General features: G+C 42.9%; 1 protein-coding gene across 8 annotated transcripts in view; it reads left to right on the top strand.

The window, feature by feature from the left end:
* HMBOX1 (homeobox containing 1) overlaps positions 1-24,679 on the top strand; it is a 147,131-nt gene that overhangs the window by 51,214 nt on the left and 71,238 nt on the right. For all 8 annotated transcript variants that reach the window (XR_005595931.1, XM_039529435.1, XM_039529441.1 and 5 more), the window contains exon 2: positions 6,161-6,244. Coding sequence is in view for 7 of the 8 variants with exons in the window: in XM_039529435.1 (XP_039385369.1) it covers positions 6,222-6,244 (23 nt within the window). In the remaining variant the exon portion in view is untranslated. The remainder of the gene's footprint in view (positions 1-6,160; positions 6,245-24,679) is intronic.

Genomic DNA, 24,679 nt, shown 5'->3' with positions numbered 1-24,679 from the left:
TTTGCACTAAAACTATTTATTGGGTTGTGACAGGCCCCCAAGGTTTACAAATGGGTCCTGAGCCCAAAAAGGTCAAGAACCACTGAGAGGAGTTGAGAGGCAGGGAATTTTTAGTGAAGGCTCCTCAGCTCTGGAACTTGCTTCCCAGAACCCAGATTTATGCACCTTCATTCAGGTCATGTTGCAGAGCTTATCTTTTGTTCAGAGGGTTATTCTGGGAAAGTGGGTGAATGGACTGTAATGACAAGCGAAAGAGTCCTAGATTAGGTTTGGAAGGGAAGATTTCATATTTTGGATACTAGTACTATTTTTGTACATGCACCAACAGCTCCAGATGGTCACGTCTTAAAATACGTTTTTAAATAAATACAGCACTTGTAGTTGTCAAAGCCCTGTTTAAACATTAGTCTGGACCTCTCCTAGGAATAAAAGTGCACTTTATTATAGCACAGAAAGGCATAACAAGAACCAGTGGCTGAAAGCTGACCCCAGACAAATTTAAATTAGAAATTAGGCATAAATTTGTAGCAGGGTGATTAACCATTGGAGCAAACTGCCAAGGGAAGTGGTGGATTCTTCATCTGAACATGACTTCAGATCAAGACTGGCTGCCTTTTTGGAAGAGAGATTCTTTCACCAAACACAGGTTATGCTTTAGTGAAATGCAAATTATTGGGCTCAATACAGAGGTCATTGCTTGAATTGTGACGGCCCATGATATACAGACTGCCAAACTAGTTCATCTAATGGTCCCTGCTGGGCTTAAACTCCATGGATAATTAGAGGAGTTCAATTTGTAGGTCTGTCTGTTACTTTTGAGAGGAAGGATTGTTTCATGATCAGGGCACAGGTCTGGTGAGTTTGACCCTGGCACAAATTCAGCCTTTGTACAACTTTTTTTTTTTTAAAGACAATGGAATTACACCAGGGCTGAAATTGGCCCATGCTGATTTAACAACCTTCCTCCATGGGGTCATCAGCAAGGTTTGGAATTAGGCCCTTCAACACCATAGCACAGACCTCCACCGTTTGAACTAGCGGAGCAATTCCATTATCTGGTAGCAGTAGTACGTTTTTAATGGACCATCCACTGGGGCAGATGCAGCACACATTCAACCAATGGTATTACGTTATGTGGCTGTAAGCCAGCAACTTAACCTTTCTGTGCCTGAGTCACCTTCTAGAAAATAAAGACAAGATTTCCTACCTCTCGGGTGCAAAAAGACTTTTAATTCATTGTTTGTAAAGACTTTTTAAGATCTTCAGATGGAAGGTACTAGAGAAATACAAAGTAATGTACAAAATACAAAGCCTGACTCACTCAAAAAAAAAGAAATGAAAAGAGGAAAAATTAATCTCTTTTCCAAATAAAGTGCTATCAGTGAGATCTTAACCAAGAAACTTCCTCCTTGCTTTTGCCAGTAGTTGTGGATCAGGGCGAGCTGTACTTCAAAACATCTAATTGCACATAGTGAGAAATGAAGAAAACTGAAGTGGTTCCCAAGAACATATTAGAAAATCTGAACTAAAATGAGAAAGATATCATGTCAACTGAGACAAATGCAAAGTTGATACTCCAGTGCTTCAGACATCCACTTGTCCTTGGCGCAGAGAAAATGAGATTTTTAATATCTGAAAAACAGATTGCCATGAAGAGTCATCATTGTAAATTTAAGATGCCTTTACAGTAACTTAGGCTGGGAACTGGATTGTTCATTACATTCAATTCTACAATTGTGGACATGACATCCATATTAATACTGAATTTTTTTTATATTGTCCCTACTAGGAAAGGGAGTTGTTGTATGTTTTCCCTGTATTATTAATAGGTAATTTATTTAATTAATGATATTAAGAGGGCAAAGGTTTGTGAGTTTTTACTTGCGTATCATCTATAGATTACAATGGCACCTGCTTTTGCTGCTGTGATTAAGGCTGACTCAGCATGTTGGTGTATAATAAAAGAAAGGGGGCATTGATACACCATTGTAGAAGTTTGTTGATGGCTGTAGTCATGTTATGTAGGCAGAATGACCTGGCTAAAATCTAGGGAAATATGGTCTCGATTAAATTACTATAAAGTGGGTGCATAACTGGTTGAAAAACTGTACTCAACAGCAGTTATCAATGGTTCACTATTAAACTGGGAGGATGTATGCAGTAGAGTCGTTCAGGGGTCTGTCTTGGGTCTGGTACTATTCCATATTTACATTGAGGACTTAAGTAACAGTGAGGAGAGAGTGCTTGTAAAATTGGTGGGTGACACCAAGCTAGGAAAGGTTGCAAGCACTTTGGAAGACAGGACTAGAATTCAAAATGCAATAAATTGAAATTCAATTAAGACAAGTGCAAAGTACTACACGTAGGAAGGAAAAATCAAATACAAGACACGGAATAACTGACAAGGCGGTCGTACTGTTGCAAAGGATCTGGGGATTATAGTGAGTCTCAAATGGAATAGGAGCCAACAATGTGCTGGAGTTGTGAAAAAGACAGGAGTCGTATGTGAGACTCGGGAGATAACTGTCCTGCTCCATTTCGCACTGGTGGGGCCTCAGCTGGAGTACTGGGTCCGGTTTTGGGTGTCACACTTTAGAAAAGACGTGGACAAATTGGAGAGAGTCCAAAGGAGAGCAACAAAAATGACAAAAGGTTTAGAAAACCTGACCTATGAGGAAAGGTTAAAAAACATGTATGTTGAGTCTTGAGAAGAGAGGAGTGAAGGTGGACCTGATAGTCTTCAAATATATTAAAGGCTTTTATAAAGAAGGTGGTGCTCAATCGTTCTCCATGCTCACTGAAGGTAGGACAAGAAGTAATGGTCGTAATCTGCAGCAAGGGAGGTTTAGGTTATATATTTGGAAAGCTTTCTAATCATAAGGGTAGTTGGGCTCTGGAATAGGCTTCCAAGGGAGGTTGTGGAATCCCCCTTATTGGAGGGTTTTAAGAACAGGTTAGACAAACACCAGTCAGCAGTGGTCTACGTATACAGTAAAAGCTGTTTTATTGGGCACTTCACCAACCAGAAGGCTCTATAAACCAGCATTTCTAATCTTTAGTGGAAGTCCGGTTTATAGTCTGGTTGGCACGGGGCCAGCAGGGGGTTGGGGTGCAGGAGGGGGTGCGGAGCGCAGGCTCTGGGAGGAAGTTTGGGTGCGGGGGAGGAGGGGCTGAGGGCTGCAGGTTGGGGCGTGGGAGGGGATGCAGGGTGCCAGATCTGGGGGGCAGTCACCTCGGGCAGCTCCCCACAAGTGGTGACCTGTCGCGGCTGCTCCTAGGTGGTTCCCGTCCAATGGGAGCTCCGGAGCCAGTGGTCGGGGCGGGAGCAGAGTGCAGAGCTGCCTGTCATGCCTCTGCCTAGGAGCAGCTGGGACAAGTCGCTGCTTGTGGGGAATCACCCGAGGTGAGTGCCCCCCGGATCTGGCATCTCATCCCCCTCCAGCCCCAAGCCCCTGCCCTGAGCCCTCTCCAGCACCCAAACTCCCTCCCTCTTAGTTAACCGGTATTTTTCACTTATCGACACCCCCATTCTCCCAACGTGCTGGATAAAACAGCTTTTACTGTACTTGTTCCTGCCTCAGTGCAGGAGGCTGGATTAGATAACCTCTTGAGGTCCTTTCCAGCGCTACATTTCTATGATTTTATGTTTTCATTAAAAAGCGACAAAGAGTCCTGTGGCACCTTATAGACTAACAGAAGTATTGGAGCGTGAGCTTTCGTGGGTGAATACCCACTTCGTCAGACGCATGTTTTCATTGTTTCTCTTCTTAGGGTTAGTCAAATCAGAGAGTCTCTTGAGAAGGCCCTTTGCTATTTTTCCCTGATCGACATTAGACCAACTTTCCTTTTGGCCAAGGAAGATCAGTTGTACCCGTCTCCAGAGGCTGTTGGCACTGCCCCTACGTTAGTAGGAGTCACTAGTTTCCCCTCCTCTTTTTCCTGTTTAACTTCATCTACTTTCACAATTTCAGCTACTGTGGCTACCCCAAATCTGCCCTGCTGTTCCATCTGAGATTTGTGACTGTTTGCTATGTGAACATCCCACATCCACCCCAGCCTTTAACGTGGAAAAACTGAATTTCTCATATTTCCTCCCAAAGGCTTTTCTCTTCATCTCTATTGAAATTCTACTATCCTAACCATCACCCGGGCCCACAAGCTTGTTGCCCTTTTTGGATGTTTCCTCCTTCTCTACTTGCATCCAGTTGTTTCCAGTTCTTTATATATATAACATGTCAGAAATCTATAGCATCCTTACTTTTCCATTACCACCACTAAAATCCTTGCAGGGGTTTGGTCATCTTTCACCTAAGTCACTGCAGCCTTCTCTTCTTTGGTTCCTCATAACTCACCTAGCTCCCACTTCAGTTTTTAAAATTCTGTTTTGTGGCGATGAAAAGTGATTGTCTTTAACTCTAGTGATTGTCTTTAACTCTAACTGCTTCTTCCTTGCTTTTGGCCTAGGATCAAGCATCAGAGCTAGAGTCCTGAACTTGCTATAATTAGACCTTCTGCCCTTCAGAAAGTTTGTATATATTTTAAGATGTGACTATGTTTTGTTTCTGTTTAACACAGAAACTCCTTTGGTTTTCAAAGCTGAAATTTGGCAGTTGGTCAACAATATGATCTCATTGCTTTTATGACTTTAGCTGAGGGAAAACGTTTTTAATGCAGTTGAGAGATTTAACAAGAGGAGCTTACTGTATAACAATATTTGGAAAGGGAGATTTGGGTGGAGGAGAGGAAGGCTGACTCTGGTGCACACATGAATCTGTCTTTCCCCATCCTTCAGTACGTTCAACACAGTATCATGACTGCAAATTTGCAAAATAAATTTTTTTTTGGAACAAATAGAAAAGAGGATAGCAGGACCAGTGTCCACCAATGCTCATCCCTTGCAGTCCCCAAATTGGGCAGGATCTGACCACTTGATCTTAATGGAAGATCCAAACTCAGCACAGGGAAGATGAACTGCACCCTTTCTCTCCCCCTAAATCCATGATAATAGGACTGAGGGGATAAAATATTGCCTCTTATTGTGGCAACAGTTGAGCTTTTATTCATGCTGTTCTGTAAGCTTGTGTGGTGCCGTCTGGGTTCCTCTGTATTCTAGGGCTTTTCCATTGATTATTCTAGTTCCAATCACGCATGTTATAGGAATGCAATGCTAGAGTGGTCTGCCCCAGACTGAATGAAGTATTCTATAATACAAGTAACTCTCTCTGTAGTCTGCCTGAGTATGTCCTGCCTGCCTCGTCTCAAATGGATGATAGTTCTGTCTTTGCAGTGCTTCCAGCTCATGCCACCTTGGGGAGCAAGTCACTAGAAATGGTAGCTAAAGAAAGCGTTATTAGGTCACCTTTTTTCATAATATTTAGCACTTATCTTCAGAGCTTTTTGCAGACATTAATCCTTATACATCCCTGGAAGGAAGATAAGTAATTGTGACTAGCATCGTTTTACAGAGTAGTAAATGGAGGCACGGATTATTTTTACCCATGGCCATAGAGACTCTATTGTAGTCTGGATTTCTTAGACTGGAGACCCATGGTTATAGAACCAGATGCCACCATTCTCGGTAGAGTTCTATGTACATTGATGGGTATGTTTGATTATATATATGGAGATGTATTTGTCACATATTTACCATGATAGTAATGAGACTTAACATTTCCAATTTTAAAATATGCCTATATTGATGCAGAGAGTACTTGGCTGGTCATCTTTTTGGTGCCTATAAACATCAAATTGTAACGTGAATCGTTGTAATGTGTATGGTGTTTAAATGTGAAGAATAATTTACTAAGGGACAATTGAAATCAATGGTGAAGTTCCGATTAATGTCAATGGGATGAGTCTGGGGTCCTAGCTGTACTTGGAATACAACAAGATATTGAAAGATTGTATGGGAGATTCAAGGATGGCTGAGGGGAATTTTCCCTAATTTATCGTTTTTAAGAGTGTGGTCCCTGTTTTCTGCTCTCAAAATGGTGGGTTCAGATTATTTTAATGTGTGTCTTTCTGCCTGGCTAGGCTTTTATAAAGCGGCACATCACGGTGGTATCCAAGTTCTGTTATTAGATAGATAATAAAAATGAAAATGCCTTTACATTTTGAGCAAATTTTAATGGTATTTTTTTCTCTAACTTGTCTGTTACAGAATGGTAAATAACGCTGAAGACCCCTGAGAGGCTTTCTGACTTGCCCTCCTCATGTAAAGTATGCTCAGAACCTTTCCAGTAGTGTAAGTACAGCAACAAGAAGTCACTCCAGGAAAGTTCAAAAGTTTACGTTTCTGTAATTCAGTGTAAAGAGAACAGAGGAATGGTCATAGCTGTGATCAGGAGACAAATGCTTGTAACTTTTAGAGTTGGGCTACACTTAAAATGTAATCTGACATAGCTATGTCAGTTGGGGTGTGTGGGGAAAAAAACACACCCTTGGCCAATATAGCTAGGCCAATAAAAAACTCAGTATTAATGCAGCTATGCCAACAGAAGAGTGCAGGGAGGAGGTGTGTCTACACTGCCAGAAAAACTCCCTCTGTCAGTGTAAGCTTCATCTATACTAGGGGGCTTTGCCAGGATAGCTATGCCCACATAGGCTCTGTAGTGTGGACATGGCCTTAGAAACTTGGAGGTGAACCATACAGCAATACCATTAAACGCTGGAAATCTTCTCTCATCTCCCGGACATAATGGTTAAACATCAATGCTCTCAAGAAGGTTTAACATCCTTCCTGTGAGTTAGTAGAAGGGGATACAGAGGCTATATGAGTGGTGATGTATAAGAACAAAAAGCCTAAGGCAGTGTCCATTAGAGTGGAAATAATTGGTTGCACCAGTTTAAGTTGGAATATCTCCTCTACTTTTTTTTCTTGTTGTCTTAGGGTTTTTAAAGATAATTGTAAAAGCAATATAAATGCATGTATCCTTATGCTGCTCTATATCTTTGTTTTGCTTTTGTTTAACTCAAGATGAAAAGCTTTGGGTGTGAATTCAAAACATCTCAGAATTCAGGTGTCTTTAAATCTGGGCTTTCAGTTAGGCCTTCTAGCTTATATGCTTATGTATGATTTTCACCATCACAACCTCCCACTCCCAGTGGCACACAGTAAATGAGCCACTGGATTTAGAGTTTAGGAAATGTGCCAGATTGCCTGATACTGGAAAGTGAACTCCTCTGTTCACAGAACAGATAGCAAGAAGCAGGACTGCACGCATTTTCTGTGAACGTGCTCAATTCTGTGCTGGAAGAACCACCTCTAGGACTCAGATCTGTCTGTGTAATACCAATGCCACAAATATCTACGCTGAGGCTCATGGCAAGGGTAACAGCTGAGATGGTTTTTGTGCTGTGGCCACCTGTTGACTAAACCACCACCATGTTTCAAAAAGGCCCCTGGAGAGAACTCTGAGACTTAGTTGCTTCTGGATTTGAACCAGTAATTTAGAAGTGAAAGGCTTCTTATTATATTACCGGTCTTTTCAGCCACGCCCATCTTCTTTTACCATAGCTGGAAATATTTCAGATTTATTTCAGTATTGATTAGAGACACCATTTAAAAATTTTAAAGGTTTAATTCATACCAGGAAAGAAACTTGGAGGTAATGTCAGCGCTGCCCTCTACTCCCTCTGTTACACCTGTATGTTACAGGCTGCAGAATGACTGGTGAACTTAGGGTATGTCTACACTGCAGTTGAAAACCTGTGACTGGCCTGTGCCAGCTGACTTGGGCTTGTTGGGGCTGTTTAATTACAGTATAGATGTTCAGGCTTACACTGCAGCCCAGGCTCCAGGACCCTGCAGGGTAGGAGGGTCCCGAGCCTGAACATCTGCACTGCAACTAAACAGCCTCTTAGCCTGAGCCCCTGTGAGCCCAAGTCAGCTGGCATGGACTAGGTTTTTAACTGCAGTGTAGACATACCCTGAGCTATCACCTGTGCTGTGTGTAGGCACAAGGACAGCCCAGCCTGTCAGCCTTAACTCTGAATCAGACTCTTAACACAATTTTAATGCCTGGTTTGTAGATTTAGACTATTGGCTCTGCTGTCCTGGCCTAATTTCAATTACATTCTGCCTCTCTAAATTCTCTGTCCAATTTTAGTTGGATACTGTGTTCTTTGGTGGCTTTCCAGAATTTTTGTGGAATGTTGCTGTGTACTATGAAACAGCTGCTATCTTCCACCCCAGAGGTGGCAGCTTTTCAGCTGAGGATTAGAGGAAGAATATTAGAATGGAGGGAAAACACTCTCACATAAATGGTGTGTCAAGTTGAAAATTTTTTCCAGACTAAACTATAGATTATTTAAAGGGCTGAATAGGTTTAACAAATAAGTGACGGAGACGAAGAACATGAAGGGCCATAAAACAATAGTAGTACAAACCTACCATCCATATGGGACCAGTTGTGAAATCATGATCCTCTTCATGTGCGGCCATATGTGAAGCCTATTTAAAAAAAAAAAAAAAAAAAAAAGGCGGGGGTGGCGGTGGGGAAGGAGGTAACAGTATCAAGTCTACTGCAAAGGCTCCCAGAAATGAGGTTCATTTTGCAATTCTTGATCAGAGCAGGAAAGAGTTCTTCAAAAGAACCAAAGGCCTGGTCTACACTACGGGGTTAGGTTGAATTTAGCTGTGTTAGGTCGATTTTAAAATGACTGCGTCCACACAACCAACCCCATTCCATCAACCTAAAGGGCTCTTAAAATCTAATACAAATCTACGGCAGAATTTTAGAGATGTACAAGACTTGAGAGCTTCAAGAATCAGATCACAGCTCTGAAGCTGATTCCCTCTGTGACCTAAAGTAAATAAATTCCCTGTATCAGTTTCCCCATCTGTATAGTTGGGTGAATTATCTACTTACCTCACAGGGCATGTGATGGAATATGACCGTAAGTATCTATATTAATTGCATGTTTTGGTCTGTATCCCAAAATGTGATGATTATATGCTTGGCGTCTGATGGGATCGGACAGTTTGAACACCCTCACTCTCAGGGGAGGCATGGTCTCCAGGCCAGCGATTACAAGCCATTGAGACTAATGGGTCGAACTACCCAAACAATGGAGCAGGCATCAGGGGTGCATTCTCCTGGATAAGCCCTGACAGATGCTCCTGCTGAAAGGAAGAAAACAGGTTGAATGGTCTGGGTCAAAGAGAACCAGGTTTAGGGCTTGTCTACAAATGAAGTTATTCAGGAATAACAATGTCTCCATGTGCTGACAAGCCCGGAGAGACCCTCTTCCTCTCACAGAAGAGCAGGGCATGCTGTGAGTGGTGACCAGTGTGGGTCACAGAAAGATCTGGGCTTGCTAGAAGACTGTAAACTGCTTCTGATCTGTTCCTGTAATTTAATAGGAAAGCCTGTCTAACTCAGGCCTGGTTTACATTACAAACTTTTGTTGGTATAGTAATGTTGTTTAGGGTTGTGATTTTTTTGTTAATGATATTTTTATACTGGCAGGAAGTCTAGTGTAGACACAATTATGTCAGCAAAAAAGTGCTTATGCCAGTATAGCTTTTGTTCGGGGAACTGATATAAGCTATGCTGGCAAAAGCACACACTTCTGGTCAGGCCTGTGCAGGTGGGGTGGGGGCAAGTGGGGCAAATTTGCCCCAGGCCCCACAGGGGCCCCACGAGCCGCTCCGGGTTTTCAGCGGCACTTCGGCAGTGGGCCCTTCACTTGCTCCGGGTCTTCGGCAATGGGTCCTTCAGTGCAGCGGAAGACTCAGAGCAAAGTGAAGGACCCGCCGCTGAAGTGCTGCCGAAGCCTTGGAGCACCGCCCGGTGAGTTACAAGCACTGCAAGTGGCGGAAAAAAAAAAGAAAAAGCCGCAATCGGCGGCAGTTAGGCTGCTCTACCGCCACCGCTTCATTCTTCGGCGGCAATTCGGCAGCGGGTCCTTGCACAACAACCAATATGATTGCAAGCTGACAGACACACCAACATCACATTGCTGCTGATTGGTTCTTTGTCATGCAATCCATCTGATTATGGTCTTGTTTATCACCTTGAAACCGATCCCAGCCAGGCCATCTGGCGCCTGCCTCCTCCTGGCTAGCTCCCTACTTTCTCACAACAACTTTATCTAACCCCTCTGTCCATGTGGCTTGCTGCTGTAACTTTCCACCAAGGCAGCATAGGGATGATATATCCCCACAGGTCCTTCCCTCTGAGAGGGACTCGCCACTGAATTGCCGCCGAAGACCCGGCCCTGCCCCAGGCCCACTGAATCCTCTGGGCAGCCCTGCTTCTGGTATAAACTGTGTCTACAGTTGCAGGGTTTCCTGCTATATCTATACTGATATAGCTCGACTGGCAAACTCCTTCTAGTGTAGACAAGGCCTTACCTTGCAGTGAAGGGTAAGATTACATGAGTCTAAATATGTATGTAGGTTGTTTTAAACTCTATTTCTCGGATGCTTTTTTCCAACTACTGAGTAAAAATACTCAGTTTTAAGAACACCGGTTGTCACTGGTCACAGGTTTCCAAAGGGAGGAATTGCAAGTGGCTGAAACCCAGCCGGACCTGCAGGGTGATAAGGAGTTGATTTATACCAGGCAGTATGTACTCTGGTCCTGGTCTTAAAATCTCTGCTCCACCAGAGACTTCCTGTATGACCAAGTGTATCCTTTGTCCCAGTTCCCCATCTGTAAAATGGGGAGAATAGCACTTCCCTACCTCACGGGGTGCTGTGAAGATGGATACATAAAAGGTTCTGAGATGCTTAAGCACTGCAGTAATGGGGGCCATGTAAGGACCTAAGATAGAGCAGAAGAATTGCGAGATTCCATCCTGAGACAGGTAAAGAAGGCAAGAGGGATGAACTCAGACTGAAAGGGAACAGCAACACAGCTAGACCTTAAGCTGTGACAATTGTAAAAGTGCAACATACCGGTCAGGCATCTAGATGGGACCGTGCCTCGGTTTCCCTGCCACTGTGACTCATTTCCTATTGCGTTGGTGCATTGAAGTGAGAGAGCCCCCCTGTAAAAACATGAGTCCTGTCATCCACTGCCACAGGCCTCGAGATCTTTCCAGCCCTCTCCAGGCACAAAAGTCCTCCCCTTTGTGGCAAGCCTTTAGGCTTTGGCGCCTCAGTGAAAGAACTCCTCTTTTACCTTTTTCTCAGAGGCTGGACCACCCTCTCTTCGTCAGGACTCTGTAGTTATCATTCTGTTCTATGTAGGTTCTTACACCTTGCTGATCACTGTAGTATCAGAGGGTATGTCTACACAACAGCTGAGAGGGTGCCTACCTGCACAGGTAGACAGACAAGTGCAAGCTCTGATGGAGCTAGCATGCTAAAAATGACAGTGTGGCCTCAGCTACTCAGGCTGGCCACCTGAGTACATAACCAGGAGGTCAGGCAGGATTATAGGGATAGCTCAGTGGTTTGAGCATTGGCCTGCTAAACCCAGGGTTGTGAGCTCAATCCTTGAGGAGACCATTTAGGGATCTGGGGTAAAAATCTGTCTGGGGATTGGTTCTGCTTTGAGCAGGGGGTTGGACTAGATGACTGCCTGAAGTCCCTTCCAACCCTGATATTCTTAAAAAAAAAAAAAACTAGCCCAAGCCGCCTCCCATCCATGTTGCTGCAGCCACACTGCTATTTTTAGAGCACTAGCTCGAGCAGAGCTAATGCATGTCTGTCTACCTGCACTTGGAAGCACATTCCTAGCTGCTGTATAGAGATACCCTGAGTGCTTTTCAGCACTGCATTAAGGGACATGGCTCACATCTGTCACCTGTCGTTTGTTGTCTTGGCCTCTCCCCAGGGGGAGAAGTGTATGCAGTAGAGCGTCTTGTTTTGGTAGGATTTTTTTTTAAATGTACACGTTGTTCTGTATTTGTGTTAGAGAGGCAAGGTCAAATAAATGCGCCTTGCACTTGGAGTGGAAGGTGGTAAGGTTTGTGACATCCTTAGTTCCTGGGGGAGTTCATTCATAGTCCTTCCCTTTGTGCAGTAGTCCTCCTATCAGGCACAGCAAAGAAATAGTGGAGTCTGCCCTAGAGCCAACCTCTTTAATTTCTACCACACTGCTGTGAGGCAGCAATGATAGTAGCCCTGATTTTACAGATGGAGAACTTGAGGAGCAGAGAGATTAAAGCCTGGGCTACACCTAAAACGTAGGTCGACCTAGCTATGTCTCTTGGGTGTGAAAACCCCTAGAGCTGTAGTTAAACACACCTGAGCTCTGGTATAGACACGACTAGGTCAATGGAAAAATTCTTGAGGATTTTACAGTGATGTAAAAACCCCCTTTCATCGCTGTAGCAAGTGTCTGTCCTATAGCAGCATAGCTGCAGCTGTGCCACCATAGCACTTGTAGAGTAAACATACCCTATGTCTCTATCTCAAACTGCAGAGCGGAGTAGATGTCAGAGCTGGTAGTAGAACTCAGGAACTACAGGATCCTAATCCTGTGCTCAGTCAGAGGTAAACATTTTTGTAAGACTTTGATTATGAAAATAATCAGCTTTTATGTAGTGTTTTTTATCTGTTTGGTAGATCTCAAAGTGCTTTACAAAGGTGGGCAAACATTATTATCCTCATTTTACAGAGAGGAAACTGCCGCAGGGCTTAAGTCACTTGCCCAAGGTGACATGGGAGTGTCAATGGTAAAACCAGGACTGGAGCTCAGGTCTGCTTAATACCAACCAGCTGCTATCCACTGGACTACAATTGATCAGCTGTAGAGAATTCCAAAGACTAAATGGAATGATAGTTTACGGAGAGAACCAGAATGAGGGGCTGTTTTGTTTTGGTTTTTTGTTTTAAAGCTAGTTCCGAAACTAGAGGACTCCCTAAAGGAGTGATGTGCTGATAGTTGATATTCCGCTCTCAGCCTGTGTTCTCTGATTTGTGTAGCGGTGAGTATTTGATTACATTGGATTTATTTTCAGAAGTTTCAGACTGCTCTTATTAACTGTCACCATTTTGATGGAAAGCATATGGCAGTGTTCTGCATTCATAAGGCAGTGTTTTGCATTCATAAACAGAATCAGCAATGCTTAAACTTGGTAGATCAGTTAGTCTGATTTCATTCCTTGGAAGTCTTAGGTTTTGTTTCCTTAGGACTAGAGCAGTCATTAGAAGTGTTGCATTTATGTTTGTGGATCAGGATGAATGGGAGCGGAGTCCTCTTTGAAAATCAGAACTAAGGCATTCAGCTGTAAAAGCTAATTATGCTATCTTACATGTAGGGATGGCTCTGTATTTATTGACACGATGAGCACTTTTAAGGCCTGATTTTTCTCTTGTACACTGGTAAAACTCCATTGAAGTAGCTGGAGATACTATTGCTTTACATTGCTTTAAATGTCTATCAGGGATGATCTAGAGAGTATTTGGTCCTGCCATAAGGGCAGGGGACTGGACTCAATGACCTCTCGAGGTCCCTTCCAGCCCTACAATCTATGAATCTATAAGTGTTACAGAGAAGAGACTCATGTCCTTAGTACTTAATTGCAACCCAGCCTTCGTAGCACTGACTGTAGCTTCAAAGGTGGCATTACTGAGGCCTTGTCTTGACTACCACGGTAAGTCGACCTAAGTTACGCTACTTCAGTTACATGAATAACGTAACTGAAGACAACATAGCTTAGGTCAACTTAACATGGTGTCTGCACTGCGCTGTGCCGACGGGAGCACTCTCCCACTGACTTAGTCTTCTTGGAGAGCTGGAGAACTGGAGTCCGTGGGAGAGCGCTCTGCCATCGACTTAGCGGGTCTTCACCAGACCCGCTACATTGACACCGCTGCAAGATTGCAGCAGAGCTGATCTACCTGTCAGTGTAGACATGGCCTTAATATATCACAAAGGATTCTGGGACATTTCTGGGATTTGTCAGAGAGACGGCTGCCTGCTGTGCATAGCTAAGACAAAAATGGCATACCCTTGTGAAGAGGCAACAGCGTGAGCAGAAAACTTGATCGTTTTTGAAGAACGGTCTAGAACTGGCATATTAATGGTTCTAGTTCTAATGCCCCTTACAATGTTGTGCCGTGTGTGGCGCAACTTAACTTATTCCTAAGGCCTCTCTTACCTACAGGTGGATGGGAAACACCCTTGAAGTCTCTGTCTCTTGGAGCTGGTAGTAGTGGGCACTACCAAACTAAGGGAAGCTAGTTACACTATTCACCGTGTGTTCCATGCTGGCCGTTGTGTGGAGTGATCGTAGCTTTAAAGGCAGCTCTCTTGCTTGAGGTCTCTGCAGGGATGAGCAGCACTGGTAAACCACGAAAGATGAAAGGCAGAAAAGGGAGGGGAGAAAATGAAGAGACTAGAAGGTTGAAGCCTCTTCTTGATGACTGGGGACATATATAAAAATGTCTTAGGAGAAAAACATTTTATATAGTATAAATTGGGCATAATGTACAACGTGTATATATGGAGAGGCTAAAACATTGACAGCCTGGATGGCTGAAGGCAGAATAGACTTTCACGTCAAAGACATTGGTCGAAATCCAGCCTGAATTGGTTATGACATTAAATTATTAGCTCAGCCAGTTAGCCTGTGTGAAATGAGTTATTGGTCTCAGTCAAACTGGACAAATAAACTGCATAAAAAGCACCACCATAATTGGTAGCAAGCGATACTCTTGCTGGTGGTCTCATCAAAGAGGCCTAAGATTCAAGGGAGACTTAACTGTATGTTATGGGGGTGGTGTGAGGGAAGCTTGTACAGCTGCTGTGTGCACTGTATCTGTTTTGTGGATAGAGAAATAGTCACCAAGGCTGCAAGGTCAGCATTTCTCATCAGCACAAAAGTCACAAACACAGAATAAAAACTCTGTGATTAAGAAGTTTATATCAGCAACAAACTGCAAGCAACTCTGTGTTGATTTAAACCTCTCTGTAGTTACTGTTTATCAGCTTTGTGCCGGATAGACATTATCCAGAGAATACTGTTACCATTTTTATGGTTGAAAGGGTCATAACTCACTGGTAAATGTAATTTTAAAGAGGGAAGACAAATCATATGTTAAAGTCAAGGGACAAGGTCATATTTAGTGGCACCCAAAAAACAGTAATCTGTTGCAAATGATCTTTTTATAAAACAAAATTAGGAGTGTAGATGACATGCTTAATGGGATGAAGAATAATGCTATTACCTGCGACACAGCAGTTTATACTGTACATTGCTGATGTGTATCTGAACATGTTCGCATCTTGCAGGTCACAATTGACATGAGTTTATTAGAATTGTGATTCAAAAATCATCCAAGTTTAGGATCTAGTTCTCAACGTTTTGGCTTCAGCCCATATCTAGATGTCTAACCATCATATCAAATGTGTATAGTGCTTTGCATCAAAAAGCGCAGCCATTTCTGCAATCTCATGAGTCTTTCAGAGCTTGTGGGGTAGAGCAATGCATTTTAATGGAGATTGCCAGGCCCAGAAGACCTGCAGAAAGAAATCTCTTTAGTGATGGCCAGTGTACATCACATTCATGTCAGCAGGCAGGATAGAGAAACATGACAACTTGTGGCCATTAAGGAGCCCAAAACTTCTCTCAAAAATAGGGATTTTAGCCCTGGTGTTCTGGCCTGATTCCCATTTGAATAATTAAATTCCATTAGACGTATCTGTGACCAGGGTCCAAGGGAGTCCACACTGAGATTGCTCAATCGGGGCAAACTGCAAAGAATGGGGCAGACAATCCCCAAAACTGGTGGTTATTCTAATACTTAAATTCCCCAAGCCAACAACAAAACAGCTTCTACAATACCTTACTGGTTACTCAGAAGCCAGAAACACAGTTCCCTTGAAACAGTCCAGCCTTGGGTTTCCACCCAGACAGTCAAGCCAAAAATGATGAGGAGGATTACTGAAAATCTTGTTCTTCATATAAGTTCTACCAATCCCAAAGGATCGGACACATTACCCACCAGGTCAATTAATATTTCAGATCTTACCCAAATACATGCGTAGAGCCAATTCTTATTAACTAAACTAAAATTTATTTTAAAAGAAAAGGGAGAGAGTATTGGTTAAAAGATCACTATACATACAGATACGAATAAAGTTCTTAGGTTAGTTTCGTAGCAGAGATGGTGAGCTTCAGAGTTGCAAAAAGTTCTTTCAAAATTAGTTCCATAGGTTATAGTCCAATATCAGGGTGACCCAGACTGGAGCTGGGGACATCAGTCTTGCGACTCAAACTTCTCCTGATGAAGCTTAAGCAGATTTGCGATACAGGATTTATTTTTATAGTTCACTGGCAGCCTCTTGACAGCATGCAGTCCTTGGGTGGAGCATTGTGGCTTTGAAGTAGAATCACCTATTTTCTGTACATACACAGGTAACTAGTTGCATTCATCAGCATACGGTAATTATCCATTAAGCAGTTCATAGACGGTTTACTACAAACTTCAGAGAGAAATATAGACAATGATATTATTACACCCAAGCTTCATCTAAATGGTAATATTCCCTTTTGATCTCTGAATAATAGAGATAGCAACAGACAGGAACCGTCTGTTCACATGGTTAATGTCTAGCAAGATATAAATAAACACAATTAGTATTACCCCCAATTCTCTAACAATTCAGGTTTGCATATCAAAGCTCTAGTCTATTTAACATGAAATGGCCCTAATTACCATTCACATGCTTTTCTAATATGTCTCTAAAGGTTGAATTTAGGTCATTTAACCTTCCTAATTGCTTAACCCTTTCTGGCTCAATGTCACAGTATCATGCAATTTCAATAGGACATGAAGTTCTTATTCTGTTGCTGCCCTACACTTGTTTTTTAGGGTTCCTCTGAGCTGTTAAACATCTGCTGCATTCTGCCATCTAGAACTTCAGTGGTGGATAAAGATATTGTTCTGTCCAGGTGGGCAAAGTCGTGCTCCTTGGTGGGGCACATTCGTGAAGAACATAAGAATGGCCATACTGGGTCAGACCGGTGGTCCATCTAGCCCCAGTATCCTGTCTTCTGACAGTGGCCAATGCCAGGTGCTTCAGAGGGAACGAACAGAACAAGTCATCATCAAGTGATCCCTCCCCTGTCGCTCATTCCCAGCTTCTGGCAAACACAGGCTAGGGACTCTTCAGAGCATGGTTTTGCATCCCTGCCCATCCTGGCCAATAGCCATTGATGGGCCTATCCTCCATGAACTTATCTAGTTCTTTTTTGAACCCTGTTATAGTCTTGGCCTTCACAACAGCCTCTGGTAAAAAGTTCCACTGTGTATTGTGTGAAGAAATACTGCCTTTTGTTTGTTTTAAACCTGCTGCCTATTAATTTCATTTGGTGATCCCTAGTTCTTGTGTTATGAGAAGGAGTAAATAACACTTCCTTATTTACCTTCTCCACACCAGTCATGACTTTATAGACCTCTATTATCCCCCCTTTAGTCATCTCTTTTTCAAGCTGAAAAGTCCCAATCTTATTAATCTCTCCTCATATGGAAGTTGTTCCATATGCCTAATCATTTTATTTGCTCTTTTGTGAACCTTTTCCAATTCCAATATATCTCTTTTGAGATGGGGCGACTACATCTGCATGCAGTATTCACGATTTGGGAGTAACATGGGTTTATATAGAGGCAATATGATATTTTCTGTCTTATTATCTATCCATTTCCTAATGATTCTGAACATTGTTAGCTTTTTTTACTGTCGCTGCACATTGAGTGAATGTTTTCAGAGAACTATCCACAATGACTCCAAGATCTCTTTCTTGAGTGGTAACACCTAATTTAGATGCCATCATTTTATATGTAGAGTTGGGATTATGTTTTCCAATGTGCATTACTTTGTATTTATCAGCATTGAATTTCATCTGCCACTTTCTTGCCCAGTCACCCAGTTTTGTGAGGTCCCTTTGTAAGTCTTCACAGACTGCTTTGGACTTAACTATCTTGCGTAGTTTTGTATCATCTGCAAATTTTGCCACCTCGCGGTTTACCCCCTTTTCCAGATCATTTATGAATATGTTAAACAGTGCTGGTCACAGTATAGATCCCTGGGGGACACCACTATTTACCTCTCTCCATTCTGAAAACTGACCATTTATTTCTACCCGTTGTTTTCTATCTTGTAACCAGTTACCAATCCATGAAAGGGCCTCCCCTCTTATCCCATGACAGCTTACTTTGCTTAAGAGGCTTTGGTGAGGGAATCTGTCAAAGGCTTTCTGAAAATCTAAGTACACTATATCCACTGGATGACCCTTGTCCACAAGCTTGTTGACCCCCCTCCAAGAATTCTAATAGATTGGTGAAGCATGATTTCCCTTTACAAAAATGATGTTGACTCTTTCCCAACAAATTATGTTCCTCTATGTGTCTGATAATTCTGTTTTTTACTATAGTTTCAACCAATTTGCCTCGTACTGAAGTTAGACTTGCCGGCCTGTAATTGCCGGGATCACCTCTGGACCCATTTTAAAAATCAGCGTTGTATTAGCTGTCCTCCAGTCATCTGGTACAGAAGCTGAGTTAAATGATAAGTTACATACCACAGTTAGTAGTTTTATAATTTCACATTTGAATTCCTTCAGAACTCTCAGGTGAATCCCATCTGGTCCTTGTGACTTATTACTATTTAATTTATCAGTTTGTTCCAAAATCTCCTCTAATGACTCCTCTACCTGGGACAGTTCCTCACATTTGTTACCTAAAAAGAACGGCTCAGATCAGGGAATCTCCCTCACATCCTCAGCCGTGAAGACCAGTGCAAAGAATTCACTTAGTTTCTCCGCAATGGCCTTATCATCATTGAGTGCTACGTTAGCATCTCAATCGTCCAGTGACCGCACTGGTTGTTTAGCGGCTTCCTGCTTCTCATGTATCTTACTTTTTGAGTCTTTGGCTAGCTGTTCTTCAAAATCTTTTTGTGCCTTCCTAATTATATTTTTACATTTCACTTACCAGAGTTTACACTCCTTTCTATTTTCCTCAGTAGGATTTAACTTTCACTTTTTAAAGAATATCTTTTTGCCTCTAATTGCTTCGTTTACTTCGTTGTTCAGACATGGTGACACTCTTTTTGTCCTCTTAGTATATTTTTAATTTGGGGTATACATTTAAGTTGAACCTCTATTATCATGTCTTCAAAAAGTTTTCATGAAGCTTGCAGGGATTTCACTTTTGGCGCTGTACCTTTTAATTTCTGTTTAACGAACCTCCTCATTTCTGTGTAGTTCCCCTTTCTAAAATTAACTGCTACCATGGTGGGCTGCTTTGGTGTTTCCCCACAACAGGGATGTTAAATTTTATTATGTTATGGTCACTAGTACCAAGCGATTCAGCTATATTCACCTCTTGGACCAGATCCTGTGCTCAGTTTAGGACTAAATCAAGAATTGCCTCTCTTCTTGTAAGTTCCAGGACTAGTTGCTCCAAGAAGCAGTCATTTAAACTGTCAAGAAACTTTATCTCTGCATCCCGTCCTGAGGTGACATGTACCAAGTCAATATGGAGATAGTTGAAATCCCCCATTATTATTGAGGTTTTTTTTATTTTTATAGCCTCTCTAATCTCCCTGAGCATTTCACAGTCACTATCAGCATCCTGGTCAGGTGGTCGGTAGCATATCCCTATTGCTATGTTCTTATTATGCAAGCTTGGAATTATTATCCATAGAGATTCTCTGGTACAGTTTGGATCATTGAAGATTTTTACTTCATTTATCTCTACTTTCTTTCACATATAGTGCCACTCCGCCACCAGCCCGACCTGTTCTGGCCTTCTGATATATATTTTTACTGTGGTATTACTGCGTCCCATTGATTATCCTCATTCCACCAAGTTTCAGTGATGCCTAGTATATCAATATCCTCATTTAATATGGGGCATTGCAATTCACCCATCTTCTTATTTAGACTTCTAGCATTTGTATGTAAGCACTTAAAAAAAAAGTCACTTTTTAGTTGTCAGCCATTACGTGATGTAATTCAATGGGATTCTTTTTCATTTGACTGTTTCTCATCAGGTCCTACCCATATTTTATCATTTTCCATCCTCTCCTTGTTACTAGGATATAGAGAATCTCCATAAATAGATCCTCCCCTAAGGGGTGTCTGTATCCGAACCACGTGCTCCTCCGTACCTGTCGTCTTTCCCCCAGCCCTTAATTTAAAAATTGCTCTGCAACCTTTTTAAGTTTGTGCCAGTAGTCTGGTTCTATTTTGGTTTAGGTAGAGCCCATCCTTCCTGTATAGGCTCCCCCTTTACCGAAAGGCTCCCCAGTTCCTAATAAATCTAAACCCCTCTTCCCTACAATATCGTCTCATCCACGCGTTGAGACCCTGCAGTTCTTCAAGGGCAGGAAAATGTTATGTTTAGACTTGCAGTTTCTTCTATCGGAGCATGGAAGTGGGGGCTGTTGTATTGATTCAGATGGAATAAATGGACCAAAGGTATTAACATAACCCTGTCACTGTCTAACATTAAACAGTGTTAAATGAGGTCCAGGGCTTGGTATATAGAGACCTCAGCCTGAATAGCACTACAGCAAACACATCATTAAAAATCCTTTTAACCTTTTATTAAAGATACAGAAAAGAAGATAAAACAGTTAAAGCAGGCGAAATGTAAAGTATTAAACAAGGCTTTCATTTTAACAGCATCCCTGGTTCCCTTTCCCTTCGGTTGGAGTTTTTAAAAGGAGCCCCTCCCTGTTGCTTGACAGTCTCTTCGATGGTATCAAAGATGGTAGTAACTGTCCTTGTGGGGAAAATAGATGAAGATAGTTGAGAGAGGCTAGAGATGTTGCTGTTGCTGCTGCTAAGTCCAGTCTTAGGCCTGGTCTACACTACACGTTTAAACTGAATTTAGCAGCGTTAAATCGATTTAACTCTGCACCCGTACAAACAACGAGACCCTTTATATCGCTATAAAGGGCTCTTTAAACCGATTTCTGTACTCCTCCCCGACGAGAGGAGTAGCGCTGAAATCGGTATTGCCATGTCGGATTAGGGTTAGTGTGGCCGCAAATTGACGGTATTGGCCTCCGGGTGATATCCCACAGTGCACCATTGTGACCGCTCTGGAAAGCAATCTGAACTCGGATGCACTGGCCAGGTAGACAGGAAAAGCCCCGCGAACAGTGCTGTGTCTCAAGCGTAACGGAAAGCCAAAGAATCAAATGGACGCTCATGGAGGGAGGGAGGGGTACTGAGGACTCGAGCTATCCCACAGTCCCCGCAGTCTCCGAAAAGCATTTGCATTCTTGGCTGAGCTCCCAATCCAGGGGAAAAGGGCGCGAAATGATTGTTTGCCGTTGCTTTCACGGAGGAAGGATTGAGTGACGACATTTACCCAGAATCACCTGCAACACTGTTTTTGCATTGGGATCTCAACCCAGAATTCCAATGGGCGGGGGAGACTGCGGGAACTATGGGATAGCTACCCACAGTGCAACGCTCCGGAAATCGACGCTAGCCTCAGTACATGGACGCACACTGCCGAATTAATGTGCTTAGTGTGGCCGCGTGCTCTCGACTTTATACAATCTGTTTTACAAAACCGGTTTATGTAAAATCAGAATAATCCCGTAGTGTAGACATACCCTTAAAAGGAAAAGCCCACTTGTCTGGAAGTCTTAGATGTATTAAGAATGATCATAACTGTCATCCCAGATGATATTTGGGATTTAGTTGGATCTGGTAGGGGTGACAATGTCATTTGGATCCCTCTCTCTCTTTCTCTCTCTGGCACATTCTGGCCAGGACATTTCTTAGGAACAGGATGATGTTAGGCCCAGTGTCCCAGAAAACAGTAAAGGTGGCAGCCATGATGGTGAAGCTCGCTCCAGTAGCCTCTGTCTGTTCTTTTAGTCTCTCTTTTTGTATACTGTCCCCACCAAATCTTTCTTTTAAGGACCCAAAAAGGGAATGATGGGTGAAGTAGGCCATCCCCTCATTATCTTGCCTTCCAATTAGGCCTAATATCTGATATACCAATTTTGGTTCATTAACTTCTGGCTTCATATCTCCTGTTTTTTAACAAGCATAACTTAAACACAGTCCTTGAATCATATTAGCTTGGCCTTTTTGTTTAGTTATTCCATCTCCGTTTTGTATTTTTCCCATCCACGTTTGTTGTTACAGATTAATGTAACATCTTATGAATCAGAGGGGTAGCCGTGTTAGTCTGGTTTTGTAAAAGCAGCAAAGAATCCTGTGGCACCTTATAGACTAACAGACGTTTTGCAGCATGAGCTTTCGTGGGTGAATACCCACTTCTTCGGATGCAAGTAGTGGAAATTTCCAGGGGCAGGTATATATAAGCAAGCAAGAAGCAAGCTAGAGATAACGAGGTTAGATCAATCAGGGAGGATGGGGCCCTGTTCTAGCAGTTGAGGTGTGAAAACCAAGGGAGGAGCAACTGGTTCTGTAATTGGCAAGCCATTCACAGTCTGTTTAATCCTGAGCTGATTGTGTCAAATTTGCAGATGAACTGGAGCTCAGCAGTTTCTCTTTGAAGTCTGGTCCTAAAGTTTTTTTGCTGCAGGATGGCCACCTTAAGATCTGCTATTGTGTGGCCAGGGAGGTTGAAGTGTTCTCCTACAGGTTTTTGTATATTGCCATTCCTAATGTCTGATTTGTGTCCATTTATCCTTTTCCTTATCTTATGAATGTTGACATACTCCTTGCAGCTGTGAGCTCACAATTCAGGTATATTTGTAGGCCAAATTGTCACAACAGGACAGAGTTACCTGGATCTGGCCAAGCATTCCACCTCCTCAGTCAGCAGAGTCTCAGAGGCTAGAGTCCAGCTGGCTCTGGGGTTCCCTCAGGAGAAGTTAATTCTGGGGAGACCACACTCAGTCTGCTGGTCCCTCAAGGAGGTTTCCAACCTGTAAAGGGGGAGTATTTAAAACTACAGAGGGGGCAGAGAGAGGGTATGGAGAGCAGCTGTCCTACCAACACAGCCTGAATTCACGGAGTGGCTTTGGCAGGACTGGGCCCCAGAGAACGATGCTGCAGAGGTGGCACGTCTTCCTTCTGCACCTTTTTGGTTGGGATAAGAAGATAAGAACGGCCATACTGGGTCAGACCAAAGGTCCATCTAGCCCAGTATCCTCTCTTCTGACAGTGGCTGGTGCCAGGTACTTCATGGTGAATGAACAGAACAGGGCTATTCATCAAGTAATCCATCCCCTGTCGTCCAGTCCCATCTTCTGACAGTCAGACGCTTAGGTGCACCTAGAGCTGGCGTTCTCAAACTTCAGGGCACCGCGACCCCCTTCTGACAACAAAAATTACTACACAACCCCTGGAGGGGGGACTGAAACCTAAGCCTGCCTGAATCCCGCTGCCCCAGATGGGCCAAAGTTGAAGCCCAAGGGCTTCATCCCCAAGCCGGGGGCCTGTAACCTGAGCCCCACCACCCAGGGCTAAAGCCCTTGGTCTTTGGCTTTGGCCCCCGAGGAGTGTGGCTTGGGCTTTTGCCTCGGGCCACAGCATGTCTAACTCCAGCCTTGGTGACCCCATTAAAATGCGGTCCCAACCCACTTCGGTTTGAGAATCGCTGACCTAGAGCAGGGGCTTCGTCCCTGACCATCTTGGCCAATAGCCATTGATGGATCTACTCTCTATGAACGTATCTAATTTCTTTTTGAACCCAGTTATATTTTTGGCCTTCACAGCATTCCCTGGCAACGAGTTCCACAGTTCACCGTGCATTCTATGAAGACGTACTTCCTTATGTTTGTTTAAACCTGCTGCCTATTCATTTCATTGTGTGACCCCTGGTTCTTGAGGCATCATTAAACCACTCCCAATGAGCACCAGTAGCTATGTTGGTGGGAGAGTGTCTCCTGCTGACATAGTGCTGTACACACCAGCACTTCTGTCGGTGTAACTTAAGTCAGTCAGGGGTGTGTGGTTTTTTTTCACACCTCTGACTGACAATTTTACCAACAAAAGTGCTAGGGTAGATATATCTAGTAGTAGTAACTGATCCATGAGAGGATCTTCCCTCTTATCCCATGACTGCTAACTTTGCTTAAGAGCCTTTGGTGAGGAATCTTGTCAAAAGCATTCAGAAGAAGTCCAAGTACACTCTATCCACTGATCACTCTTGTCCACATGTTAGTTGATCACTTCAGAGAATTCTGCAGATTTGTCACCTAAGAAGAATGGCTTAGGTGTGGGAATCTCCCTGATCGCTGATTCAAAGAATTGATTTAGCTTCTCCACAATGGCCTGGTCTTCCTTGAGTGCTCCTTTAGCACCTCTATCATCTAGTGGTCTCACTGATTGTTTGGAAGCTTTCTGCTTCTGCTGTACTTATAGATTTTTTTTTGATTTTTTTTAGTTTTTATGGCTTTTGCTAGCTGCTCTTCAAATTCTTTTTTGCCCTGACTAATTATACTTATACATTTGACATGCCAGAGTTTGTTCCTTTCTGTTTTCCTCAGTAGGATTTGAGTTCCTATTTTTGAAGACGTATTTTTGTTTCTCACCACGTCTTTTATTCCATTGTTAGCCATGGTGACATTTTTTCTGTCCTTTTTACATTTTTTTCCTTAAATTTGGGGTAGACATATAGTTTGAGCCTATGTTATGGTGTTTTTAAAAAGTTTCCATGCAGCTTGCAGGCATTTCACTCTTGTGACTGTTCCTTTTAATTTCCATTTAACTAGCTTCCTCATTTTTGTGTATTTCCCCTTTTTTAACTTAAATGCTACCGTGTTGGGTTTCTTTG

The sequence above is a fragment of the Mauremys reevesii genome, linkage group 3 (genome assembly GCF_016161935.1).
Source record: "Mauremys reevesii isolate NIE-2019 linkage group 3, ASM1616193v1, whole genome shotgun sequence".
NCBI classification, from domain to species: domain Eukaryota; kingdom Metazoa; phylum Chordata; order Testudines; family Geoemydidae; genus Mauremys; species Mauremys reevesii.
This window is presented reverse-complemented; position numbering and strand designations above follow the sequence as displayed.